The following is a 12,293-nucleotide window of genomic DNA, read 5'->3' as shown; positions in this document are numbered from 1 at the left end:
AGACAACAGAGATGTAACCAATTATCTTCATATTACCCGGAATGTCTTTTTTATAATCTTTGAGTAGGGTGGGGGCACTTTGACTGATCTTATAGTAAATACATTTGAAGTTACATTTTTTATGTTTTGCACATCCAAGTGGAATGCTTTCTCATTTATTTGGGGTGAAAGAAAGAGTATTTTAATTTTCAGATCACTTTTACAAAGAAAATTGGACTCAAAACATAGGCAGTGTTAATTGCCAGATTTAGGAACCACTGCTTGGTAAGTTGTTATTTTGAATTTGCTGCAAAAGGAAGAAAATGTTTACTTGAAGCCCCTGTCTTTGGGACCATTAGTGACTTTGTTTTCAAAAAGAAATGGAGTAAAGTCAACTGGAATAAGGTATGAAATGTTTAATGTAACAGCAACAGAAATCTTTGTAATTACCATTGTTTTATATTGGCAGGGTTTGTGTGACCGTTCTTCTGCTAAAATAGCTTAGTAAGTAAGCCTCATTAGTGTGATCCATGCACTACCAACACATAGTTAACTGTACTGAAATTGACCCCTTTTAATAAACTGGAGATGCCTCCAACAACTAGATAGCATCCCTCTTTCATACTAACGCAGAATAATATGCAGTAGTGGATAAGCATTTTTAATCTCATGAAAGCATATTAGTTTTCTCCTTTTTCTTCTTAAGGACTAATGATTTACTGCAGTAGAAATTTTTTTCAGCTTTTTGATGGCAATGTCCACAAAGTGTACATTTCATTGGCAGTGTATGTATGTGCAATAGAGAAAAACCTTAAAGACTTCGGTATCTCAGTTTGTTTCCTTTTTGCCTGTAGCGCAAGTGGAAGTGCTGTCTGCTGCCCTACGGGCTTCCTGTCTGGATGTGCACGAAGAGACGATCAGCGTAGAAAAGAGAAGTGATTTGCAAGATGAACTGGGTATAAATGAGCTACCAAATTGTAAAATAAATCAAGATGATTCTGTGCCTTTAATCAGCGATGCTGTTGAGGTAATGAACTCAGTTAAAGTGTCTGCAGAGTGGGAGCAGTTGGCAGCAGAAGTTTGTTGTTGGGGGATAGTGGTAGCTAATCGCTTTCTAGTTAGACCATTCTGTTTTGTAGCTGTTTTTCTCAGCTCTCCCCACTGCATAAAGTAAAAGTAATTGTCCTCACCACATCCTGTCTTTGTGACGTTCGTGTCATGTCAAGTGCTTGGAAATGTCAATCCCAGTCCTGTCCACATGACCATTTAGTGGCCTCCATGTTAATGTAGCTCACTGCAGTGAAATAGTCTTGCTGGAAACAAAGCCCTTTATCAAGAATAATTAACTCTTCCCTTTTCTTTTTGGAGAGGTGCTTTGTTTTTGATCGGACCATTTCACTGCAGCGAGCAACAGAGTATTCTGAGCGGAAGATCGGGACTTGAGGCCAGGAGCGGAGGCCAGTGGCATTGTGTGGACTCTGCAGTGTGAGGGTGGGTACTGCTCCCAGATCACCTTGGCTCCCTGCTCGCAGCTGCCCTGTGGGACCCGCCCCCCGTGTCCTGCTCCGTTCCCATCACACCACCGTCACTCAGTGTGGGCATTCCTCTCCCTTATATGTGTAAACAGGGAGAAAGCACACGCCACTGCTGGCCGGAATCACGGGGCCGCCTCTCGTAGTGGTAAGAAGCTCAGGAAAGGGGCCGGCACACTCACTGGGGATGGCAAGGGGTTCCCACAGCCTCAGTGTGTATCTGTTTTTCTTTCTGTTAGATGACGTTGGGTGTGGCTAGAAATTCGTATCATAGCAGCACTTCAGTTAACAAACCCTGGTCAGTTTTTATCACTGGACATTTGAGTAGCATGATAACATCTGCATTTTAGGATTTTTTTGGGGGGAGTAGTGATAGGGGGAGTCTGTTAAAAAATCAGATATTGAGAGCCAAGAATAGAAACAATAGAAGAAAAACTGCATCTGACATCCTGTGGCCTCTTAAAACAATGGACTAAACGAGCCATCTAAATACTATTTTATAATTAAGTTAATTCTGTATTTCAACCATTTCAAAATCACTTTCAAATTTACTTTTTAATTACTTTTATTTTTCTGGAATTCATTTTCATACATCTAACAATCTGTTCAACAAGTTTGGTTTAAGGCAGGGAGGTCTTAGGCATGATTTTAAAACATCAAATATGTTTAGAAACATAAAGAATTTATGTCTTTTGACAGTCATAAAAGGTAAGTATTTTAGTAAGACATTTTAAGTGAAGAAAACTTAGAGCACAGATCTCTAAGCAGATACTTTTTTCCTAACAGAATATGGACCCCCCTCTTCGCTACATTCACGATGACTCAGACTTGAGCACCAACACTGGTTTTAGCCCTGATGAGGAAAGGAAATCGAAAGTACAAGTAAGTGACCAAAAAGAGATTTTATTTTGTGTGTGTCCTCTTAATTCCTCTTTTTAAAGCCCACTTCTGACCTAACTTTGCATTTAAAATAGTGTATCACGCTCTCAATAAGAAAATTCAGATAGTACAGAAAGTAAAAAGTAGGCCCAGCCTTCCTCTCCCCTACCCCTGTGACCCCACTCTCCATTCACAGCACCCACCAGCCACAGCCCCCTTCTGCATTTCCTCAAGCTTTTATGGGCCTGCAAACATATTATATATGTAAACCTTTTTGCTTTTCAAAGACAAGTAGAATCATACCATTATGCATAGCTGTTTCATCGTGGCTCAGTTGCCAAGGATGATCAGATGCAACTCAGTTCCACAGTTTAAAATGTGAAAAGTGACTCAAAGCCACTATAAAGTGCCATTGATGACAAGTTGCATTCCAGTTTCAGAGATTTTAAATGTGAGAAAGTATGCTTATTGGATCATTGGAATATGATAGTTTGAACCTTGTCTCCCTCCCCTTCCCCTCCCCTTTTACCTCCTGTTCTTTCATATATCTTGGGTGTCTATATTAGCATGAAAGAACTCTCACACTTCTAACAGCACAGTGTTCTATTATAAGTACTATTTAATTAAATAGTTCTTGCTGGTGGTTATTAGATGCTTCCAGTTTTAGGTGGTCTTTTTTGAACAGTTCCTTTCTTAAAATTCATTTTAATATCACTACTCTGGTATTACAGCCATCTGAACTTTTTTATGTGTGACAACATACACACACACACACCCACACACCATGCAATTAGATTAAGCATTAGCTCCTCAATGCCTATCCACAGTCCCTGGTGACCTCTAATCTGCTTTCTGTCTGTGAATTTGGCTTATTCTAGATACTTCATGTCACTGGAATCACATGGTGTTTATCCTTGGTGCCTGGCTTATTTCAGTCAGTGTAATGGTTTAAAGGCTCATCCATGTTGGTGCGTGTATCAGAACTTTGTTCCTTTTTATGACTGAACAATATTCCACTTCATGTATCGTCCACATTTTATTGATCCATTCGTCTGTTGATGTTTTATCTATTGTTTCCACATTATGGCTGTTGCAAATCATGCTATTTGTTGTACCAGTATCTTTTCGAGTCCACTTTCAAATCTTTTAGGTATATACCTGGAAGTGGAATTGCTGGGCCATATGGCAATGCAATGTTTTTAACTTTTTGAGGAACTGCCAACTGTTTCCCCCAGTGGCTACCCATTTTACGTTCCCACAGTGATGCACAAGTGTTCCTGCTTCTCCGCATCTTCTCCAACACTTATTTTCCATGTTTTTAGTAATAGCCATTCTGGTGGGTGTGAAGTGTATCCCACTGTAGTTCTGATTTGTATTTCCCTGGTGGCTGATGATGTTGAGCATCTTTTTAAGTGCTTATTGGCCATTAGTATTTCTTCTTTGGAGAAATATCTTTTGAAGTCCTCTTGCCCATTTTTTAATTGGGTTATTTGCTTTTTTGTTTTGATTTAGTTTTGTTTTGTTATACTCAGTGCTATATTCATCATGCCATTTATATTATAGGCATGTTTCATGTTAACACATAAAGATCTGTCTCATTCTTTCCATAAATTCATTTCTGTCAATTTTAGTTCATTTTTGAAGACTAGGTAATAAGTTTAAGTTGTTCAAAATTCAAAGGGTGTTCAGTGAAAAGTTTCCTTCTCAGCTTTTCTCCTTCAGCCATCCATTGTGCTTCCAAAAAAGCAATCAATTTTACCTTACTTTTATATACTCTTCCAGAACTATGTTGTACATACACAAGCAGGACTGAACATATATACTTGTTTTTCCTCATATTTTACACAAATAGATATATATATATGCTTTAAATTTTTATAGATAATTATAAGTTTACATGTAAAGAAGGCAAGTGTTTTTTTTTTTTTTTTTAACATCTTGCTAATAGCACGTTAGAGTACCTGCTTTACTCTATTCACTAGGTTACAGCAAACTTTATAGTCTTTGCCAACATTGAAATGTACTGGTCTCATTATATCTTTTACATTTAGTAACTAATTCTAATTGTCCTCCAAGCTTATTTTTCTGTTTCCAAAGCTTATTCATTGTTACACTCTGAAGAGTGGCTTTTAATTTTTTTATATGTGTTTCCCTTACCATGTTTTCATATCCCTTTTCAGCTATTAGGTTCCTGAAAATTTGAGAAGGGTTTTTCTCTACTATTTGAGGTGCTGTTAAAATCAAGATATTTAGAAGTAGCTTTACCTAATTTATTTCTGAATTGCTAAAAATGTGTTACTGTCATCTCTCGTTCTTGATCAGGATGTTGTCCCCCAGGCCTTATTAGACGAGTATTTATCTATGACGGACCCGTCACGCGCGCAGACGGTCGACACTGAGATCGCCAAGCACTGCGCCTACAGCCTCCCCGGGGTGGCCCTGACACTGGGCAGGCAGAACTGGCACTGCCTCCGGGAGACCTACGAGACCCTGGCCTCAGACATGCAGGTGAGGAAAGCGGCCCCCGGGGGCTTGGGTCCGGCTCGGCCCAGGGAGTTGTACAAATTGGAGCTTTAAACGACAGTGTTCCGGGCTGTCAGCACCCTCAGCCTGTCAAGCACCTGGTTCAGAATGTGTCCCCTCTAAATTTATCAGTAAATGAATTCTTCAGGGTACAGGATTTCATTCCCCCCTGGAACCATTGTTATAAACGTTCATCAGGTCTTTACACAAGATCTCAGATTTTTTTAAAACCTTAGTAGAGCTGAATTATTACTTGCACTCCTAAATCCTGGTCCCTGAGTACAGTGAGTAGTACAGTGCAGGTGGGAGAAGTTTCTAAGTTCTCATACCCTCAGCCTCAGAAGGAAAACAGAATGTACACTGTTAACCTCGGGGATTGTGTCTTGACATCCTGTGATATCTCAGGCTCTCTTTCTCATTTGGTGACTTACTCTCTCCTGCTGTTAAGTCTGGTTTCTTTTATGTTTCAGAATTTTGTCTCCTACCAGAAACCCGTTCCATCAGGGTAACTAATCAGACAGTTACAAAGAAAGTGGTCTGGTTACACTCGTTTGTACTGAGGCATTGTTCCAGTTTGCTAAAGCTGCCAAAATGCAATATACCAGAATTGGATTGACTTTTACAATAAGGGTTTATTAGGTTGCAAATTTATAGTTCTGAGGCCATGAAAATTAAGGCATCAAGAGCTAGATACCTTCTGAGGAAACGCTGATGGCATCCAGGGTTCCTCTGTCACATGGGAAGGCACACGGCTGGCTCTGCTGAACCTTCTCTCTCGGGTTTAGCTTCCGGTTTCAGTGGCTTTCTCCAAAATGTGTCTCGGCTTCTGTCTTAGCTCCTGTGGGTCCTTGCTTGCTTCTCCTGGGGGAAAACTCTGGATTACCATCTTAGCTTCTCTGCAAAATGTCTCTCTTAGCCTCTTTCAGCTCCTGTGGGTCCTCCTTACTTCTTCTGGAGGCAAACTCTGGATTTCATCTCTTAGCTTCTCATCTCCAAGCGTCTTTCCATCTGCATCTCCAAGCGCCTAGGTCTGTGTAGGTTCTGGGCTTTCTCTCTCTCCCTGAGCTCTCGTAAAGACTCCAATAACTAATTGAGTCCCACCTTGAATGAATGGGGTCACATCTCCATGGAAAGAATCTAATCAAAAGTTCCCACCCAAGAATGGGTCCACCCCCACAGGAGTAGATTAAAAGAACATAGTCTTTTATGGGATACCTAACAGATTCAAACCAGCACAGGTATGAAAAATTAATTTTCCCTTATCCTCATTAGTAATGGTTGCTTTTCAAAGGATTCAGTGCTGTTGACTCAGCAAGTCAGAGATTGAGGGTAGTCTTAGTCTTAGGAAGATACATGGTTCAAGTGCCTCCTCTTACCTGTGAGGTTAGGAAACCAGGGCCCAGTGAAGAGAGCTTGCCACAGTCACACCGTTGTCAAAGTGGAACTGGAGGTGGAATCCACAAAACCCCGATTTCCATAGCACACTTGATCTTATATACTAGTGGTTTCCGGTCTCTATTCCTCCAAGTTCTGAGGATTCCTGGGGGCACCTCGGGGCCCCCAGGTGACTAGGAGGGCTTGAATTGGCCACACACCTCCCCCATTCCTCTCCCTCGATCGAAACATCTCTGCTCTCATCATTTGCTGTACTGAAATTTGGCATAAAATTTTATTTTAAGAATAGTTGTGGTATGTGGGAGGAATAAAACCTTTGTTCTAAAGTGTCTCAAAGTAGGTATGGTTTTAGACTAAATAACAATGTAAAATTTTTTTAATTTCGGCAACGTGGAGAAGAAGATGTTTTTAACGTGAAGGCTCCTTATATATGCAAGACATTTCTGTTTAGGAAATCTTTTCTAAAGCTGTAAGCAAAAGATTTTCCTATTCCTGTATTTCTTAACATCGCCACTTCATTAAAATAAAGTTTTTTGTTGTCACTGTTTCTTAATCCAAGAGACTGTACAGGAATCTGAAGGGGACTGGTAAAGTGGGGTTAGTCCCAGCCCTTTGTACATGTGGGACATTTGGAAATTGGGGCCATCTAGCTCTTCAGAGAACTACAGAAACTATTATACTTAGTGATTTCCAAGAACTTTAAAATTGTTTTCTGTTGCAGTTTTTGTTACATAGTAGACATTCAGAATTTTGCATGTATTATTATTACTCCAACTTCTCTTCTGATTTGGTTTATTTCTGCAGTGGAAAGTTAGAAGAACTTTAGCCTTCTCCATCCACGAGCTGGCAGTTATCCTTGGAGATCAGTTGACAGCTGCAGATCTGGTTCCCATTTTTAATGGATTTTTAAAAGACCTCGATGAAGTCAGGATAGGTGTCCTTAAACATTTGCATGATTTCCTGAAGGTAACTTTTTAAATTCTTTTACCAACAAAAAAACCCCCACAACACTGTAAATCTAAAATTTTGATTTTCTGCTACCACAAAGAGAGGTTTCTGTAAGTTACTTGTAAGAAAAATAGCTGTAAGTTGATGGTGACTTAGAAGAAGAAATAGTTCCATTTTGAGTCATTTTGCTGGTGTTGCAGATTTCCTTTTTAAAGAATGTGAGGTAATGATTATAAACATCTGTACCTTATTTCTTTTTTAAAATTATTGAAAAAAAATTTGTAAAAAAGTTTCATGTACATGAAGTTTGGAGGCTTTATACGGTATTCGGGGGTCTGAGAATTCCTTGTTAGTCCTCACTCTCCGGTGTGGGAAAGTACATGGCCCTGAGTTTTCCAAATCGCAAATTTGCAAATGTAATTAAATTTGCAAATCTAATTAAAATTAGATTTTAGCCTCAACATTGGCTGTCCTGTAGTTCTAAAGTATGAGTTTCAGAAATATTTGTAGTCGTGCCTTTTAAAAAACATATCATTTTATTATATTTTATACACAGTTTCTCCAGTTTTTCCAATAATGCCTTTCAATAATGCAAGCTTTTCCTCGCCTCTGCTCAGGATCAGCCCAGAGTCACATTTCATTTATTCACATTTCTCTTTAATCCCCTTAAAGCCAGAACACTGTTCTGACTTTGTCTTTAATGTCATGGGCGTTTTTGAAGACTCCAAGCCTGTCGTTTGGCCCAGTGTCCCTCAGAATTTGAATTTGCCCTAGTGTAGCTTTACAGTTAGCTCAGGTTAAGCCGATTTTGCAGGTACAAGAATGTTACCTGGTGTCACATCGGTGACCCCTGATGATAGTCTCCCACCCTTGCAGAGGAGTAGTCTGATCGGGGCAGACCTTACAAAGAGAAGCTGCCTTTCCCTCTGTAATGAATAAGTCACCTCTGGGGGAGGCTTTCAAACCGTGTGAATATCTGTTTCCCCAGAAATAGGATACCTTGCACGCAGCACTTTTGCATTCATGCATCCATCACACACGGTTCTTGCCCGAATCGGCTAGTTTGGTGTTGGTTGTAAAATGCAGATTTCCTGTTTTCATAATTCCTTCTGTATTTATTCATTTTCTTTCGCATGTAAAGATAACTTTTCCTGTCTCTCCCTCCCTTTTTTTGAAATATTTTAAGAATCAGTGTAAACTCTCGGATTATTTTTTTATTCTAAGCAATGGAACCTGTTTCTGTCATCTGTTTTGCGCATCGCATTTGGCTCCCTTCTGGCCACCTCCTGTGTCCTTTTGATTTGTCCTGTCCTTAGGAAGCACTTCCTTCTTTTCAGGCCCACCTTCTCCCTTCCCTGCCACAGACCTGAATCAGCCGTTTCTTTAAGGAGGGCCGGACCCTTTTGGTAGAGAGTGGTGTTTAAAACTGAGATCTGGGCACTAAAAGTGCTCGTTGTCCAGAGGGTGGTTTTGTTTTTTAAGCTAGTGAGTTCATATTGATATCTCCACTTCCACTCCAATACCATTTCCTCTCCTTTCTTCGTTTCGTGTTTCTTCCCTCTTAACGGTAAAATCTGTTCTCCCAGTGCATTGGCCTAACTCTGTTGTATAGTTGAGGTAGTTTCAGAGGCACTCCACCAACACTCATTCTGACATCAGATCAACCCTGTAATGTCCAGGATTCCTTCAGCACTGCCTGTTCCTAGCACATAGCTCACAAAGAGGTGTGGTCAGTGTCCTGAGGTCAACTCTCCTTTTGACTTTTTCTCCCATGTGATGTTCCATGTGGTTGTTATCTACTTGATGTTATCCAGATTGATATCAATTTGATATCTCTTTGGTACCTTGAATATTTTTATTTTATGTGATTATGTTATCTATTTGATGTGTTGCAGCTAAGTTTATTTGCTTCTGTTTATATCAAATTTTAGGGTTTACCCCTTCGTTGATTATAAACCTTCTCAGTATTTGTACAGAAGTTTTGCAAATGAATTTATTTTTTCAATTAAAAAATATTTCTTGAGTACCTACTACATACCCATCATAGCGCTGTGCCCTGGGCTCGCACAGATGGGTGACAGTTCATGGGCACAGAGACGTCAGATGAGCGAAGCCTGAGATCCAGGAGGGTTCAGTGAAGGTCACCAAACAGGCACAAAAAGGAGTGATGACTCTTGGAGGTAAATAGGAGTTATTCAGGGACAAATTAATTTAATGCCAATTATTATGACAGTTGAATACAGTACTGCGTTTTTTCTCCTTCAGACAGAATTATTCATATTACTTACCATCCATTCATATGCATATACAGTAAAAGAAATAATATCTCTACTTTGTCCTGATAAATTTTTCTGTTTTGTTTCTTCAGCTTCTTCATATTGATAAAAGAAGAGAATATCTTTATCAGCTTCAGGAGTTTTTGGTGACAGATAATAGTAGAAATTGGCGCTTTCGAGCTGAACTTGCTGAGTAAGTTCTAGCAGTTTGTTAGATTGTGTTTTGGAGGGGTTTATATTGAATTCCATTTTACCTTTTCCAGATTCTTCATTCATTTTTACAAATCCAAGTTTCTGTCTGGTATCCTATTTCTTTAACATTTCTTGTAATGCAGATCTGTTGGCAATGAATTTTCTCATCTTTAATTTTTTTTTTTTTCCAAAAAGTCTTTATTTCTCCTTCACTTGTTTTTAATAGTGGTAAAATACAATATAACATAAACTATCCCATTAGTGATGTTTTGTACATTTACGATATTGTGCAACCCTCACCACCATCTAGTTCCAGAACATTTTTATCAACTCAAAATGAAACCCCTACCAGTTAAGCCATCACTCCCCACTCCCCACTGCCACCCCACCTGGAAACCATGAATGCTTTTTCTGTCTCATGAATTTGTCTTTTCTGGGTATTTCATATGAATGGAATCATACAGTAAATATCTGGCCTTTTGTGTCTGGCTTCTTTCAGTCAGCATAATGTTTTCAGGGTTTTTCGTCCCTGTTGGAACACGTGTCAGTGCTTCATTTCTTCTTTAGCTGAATAAAATTCTATTGTATGTTTATACCATAATTGGTTTCTCCATCCATCTGTTAATTATTTTGGTTGTTTCCACTTTTTGACTATTATGAATTGTGCAGCCATGAGCACTCCTGTACAAGTTTTTGTTTGAACATCCATTTTCAATTATTTTGTTTTGGAACTGCCAGGTCCTGTGGTAATTCTATGCTTAATTAGTTGAGGAACCACTAAACGGTTTTCCATAGTGGCTGCTCCATTTTACATTCCCAGCAGCAATGTATGAGGGGTTCTAATTTTTCTGTGTCCTCACCAATACTTTGTATTATCTGTCTTTTTTAATATAACCACCCTTATGGGTATGAAGCGGCATCTTGTTTCGATTTGCATTTCCCTAATGGCTAATCATGTTGCGCATTTTTTTCATATGTTTATTGGCCATTTGTATGTATCCTTCATGGAAATGTCTGTTCATGGTCTTTGCCTGTTTTTTAATTCGGTTGTGTTTTTGCTGTTGAGTTGTAGGTATTCTTTAATCTTTGGTTTTTAAAAAGTATTTTTGCTGGGTATAGAATTCGGGGTTGATGGTTTTTCTTTCAGTACGTTAAAAGTCTACATTAATTCATATCATTGATCCTCTGTGTATATTTTGACTTTTATTCTGACTGCCCTCAAGATTTTCCCTTTTTCTGTGGTTTTCAGCAGCGTGTTTCTGTGTCTGGGTGGTATTGTGTTTTATTATCTGTTTTTGTGGCATTTATCCTGCTTGGGGTTCTTGGAGCATCTTGAAACTGTATGTCAGACCACTGATATTGTCCCACAACTCTTAGATGTGATGAGAGTTTTGGTTTTTAAAAACTCTTCCATTTCAGGTAATTTCTTTTGACCTGTCTTCAGGTTCACTAATTCTTTCTTTATCTGTGTCTGTCCGTTAAAGAGCCTGTAGCAGGGATTCTTTAGCTTTGGTTTCATGTTTTTATTTCTAGCATTTTCATTTAACTCTTTCTTATAGTTTCCCTCTGTGAGGAAATTCCCTATGTATTTCATATGTTATCTGCTTTTTCTTCTAAATTCTCTAACATACCAGTTGTAGTTGCCTTAAAGTCCCTATCTTATAGTTCCAGCAAATGGGTTGTTTTTTCATTTGGCAGTAGATTGTCTTCTTATTTGGGGGCATGATCCTTAAGTTTGATTCCATAGGACAGGATATGTAGAGAGTGAATTATGTAGTAAGTATGCCTGGAAATGGTATGTCTCTTTTGCCATCAGTCTGGAGGGTTGAGTCAGTCTGGTCAGGAGCCAAGCTGGGTTTGGGTTTTATTGTCGCTGTGGTTACTTCTAGTTCACCGCAGGCTTCAGTTCTTCTAGCTATGGGCTGCCTTTGACTTTTTTTTTTTTTAGTTTTTATTTGGTAGCATATGTATACAATATAACATTTCCAATTTTAATAACTTTCAAGTATACAATTCAGTGGCATTAATCACATTCCGACCACGATCACCACCATCCATTACCAAAACTTTGCCATCACTGCAAACAGAAAATCTGTATTCCATCAAACAGTAACTCCCATGCCCTATCCCCCCAAAGCCTGGTAACCTGCAATCTACTTTTGTCTCTAGAAATTTGCATATTCTAGTTATTTCATATAATTGAAGTCATACAACATTTGTCCTTTTGTATCTGGCTTATTTCACTCAGCATGATGTCTTCAAAGTTTATCCGTTTTATCACATGTATCAGAACTTCATTCCTTTTTATGGCTGAATAATATTCCATTACATGTGTATATATGTTTTTCCATACATGGATTTACGGCCACTTGTTTCCCCCTCTTTTGGCTATTTTGAATAATACAGCTATGAACATTGGTGTACAAATATCTGTACACATCCCTACTTTCAATTCTTTGGGTATATATCTAGAAGTAGGATTGCCGGATCATAGAGTTCTATGTCTGACTTTTTGAGGACCTGCTAAACTGTTGCACAGTGGCTGCACCATTTTATATTCCCACCAACA

The 12,293-nt window shown here is 38.9% G+C and overlaps 1 protein-coding gene across 1 annotated transcript in view; it reads left to right on the top strand.

Annotated features, from left to right (window-relative positions):
• PPP4R1 (protein phosphatase 4 regulatory subunit 1) overlaps positions 1–12,293 on the top strand; it is a 57,621-nt gene that overhangs the window by 34,438 nt on the left and 10,890 nt on the right. Inside the window, exons 10-14 of the mRNA XM_037805901.1 lie at positions 834–1,006; positions 2,298–2,393; positions 4,713–4,898; positions 7,113–7,274; positions 9,625–9,725. Coding sequence (XP_037661829.1) covers positions 834–1,006; positions 2,298–2,393; positions 4,713–4,898; positions 7,113–7,274; positions 9,625–9,725 — 718 coding nt within the window. The remainder of the gene's footprint in view (positions 1–833; positions 1,007–2,297; positions 2,394–4,712; positions 4,899–7,112; positions 7,275–9,624; positions 9,726–12,293) is intronic.

Source organism: Choloepus didactylus, chromosome 16, assembly GCF_015220235.1.
Source record: "Choloepus didactylus isolate mChoDid1 chromosome 16, mChoDid1.pri, whole genome shotgun sequence".
Classification (NCBI taxonomy): domain Eukaryota; kingdom Metazoa; phylum Chordata; class Mammalia; order Pilosa; family Megalonychidae; genus Choloepus; species Choloepus didactylus.
Note: the sequence above shows the minus strand (reverse complement) of the source record. Positions and strands in the feature narration are given on the sequence as shown.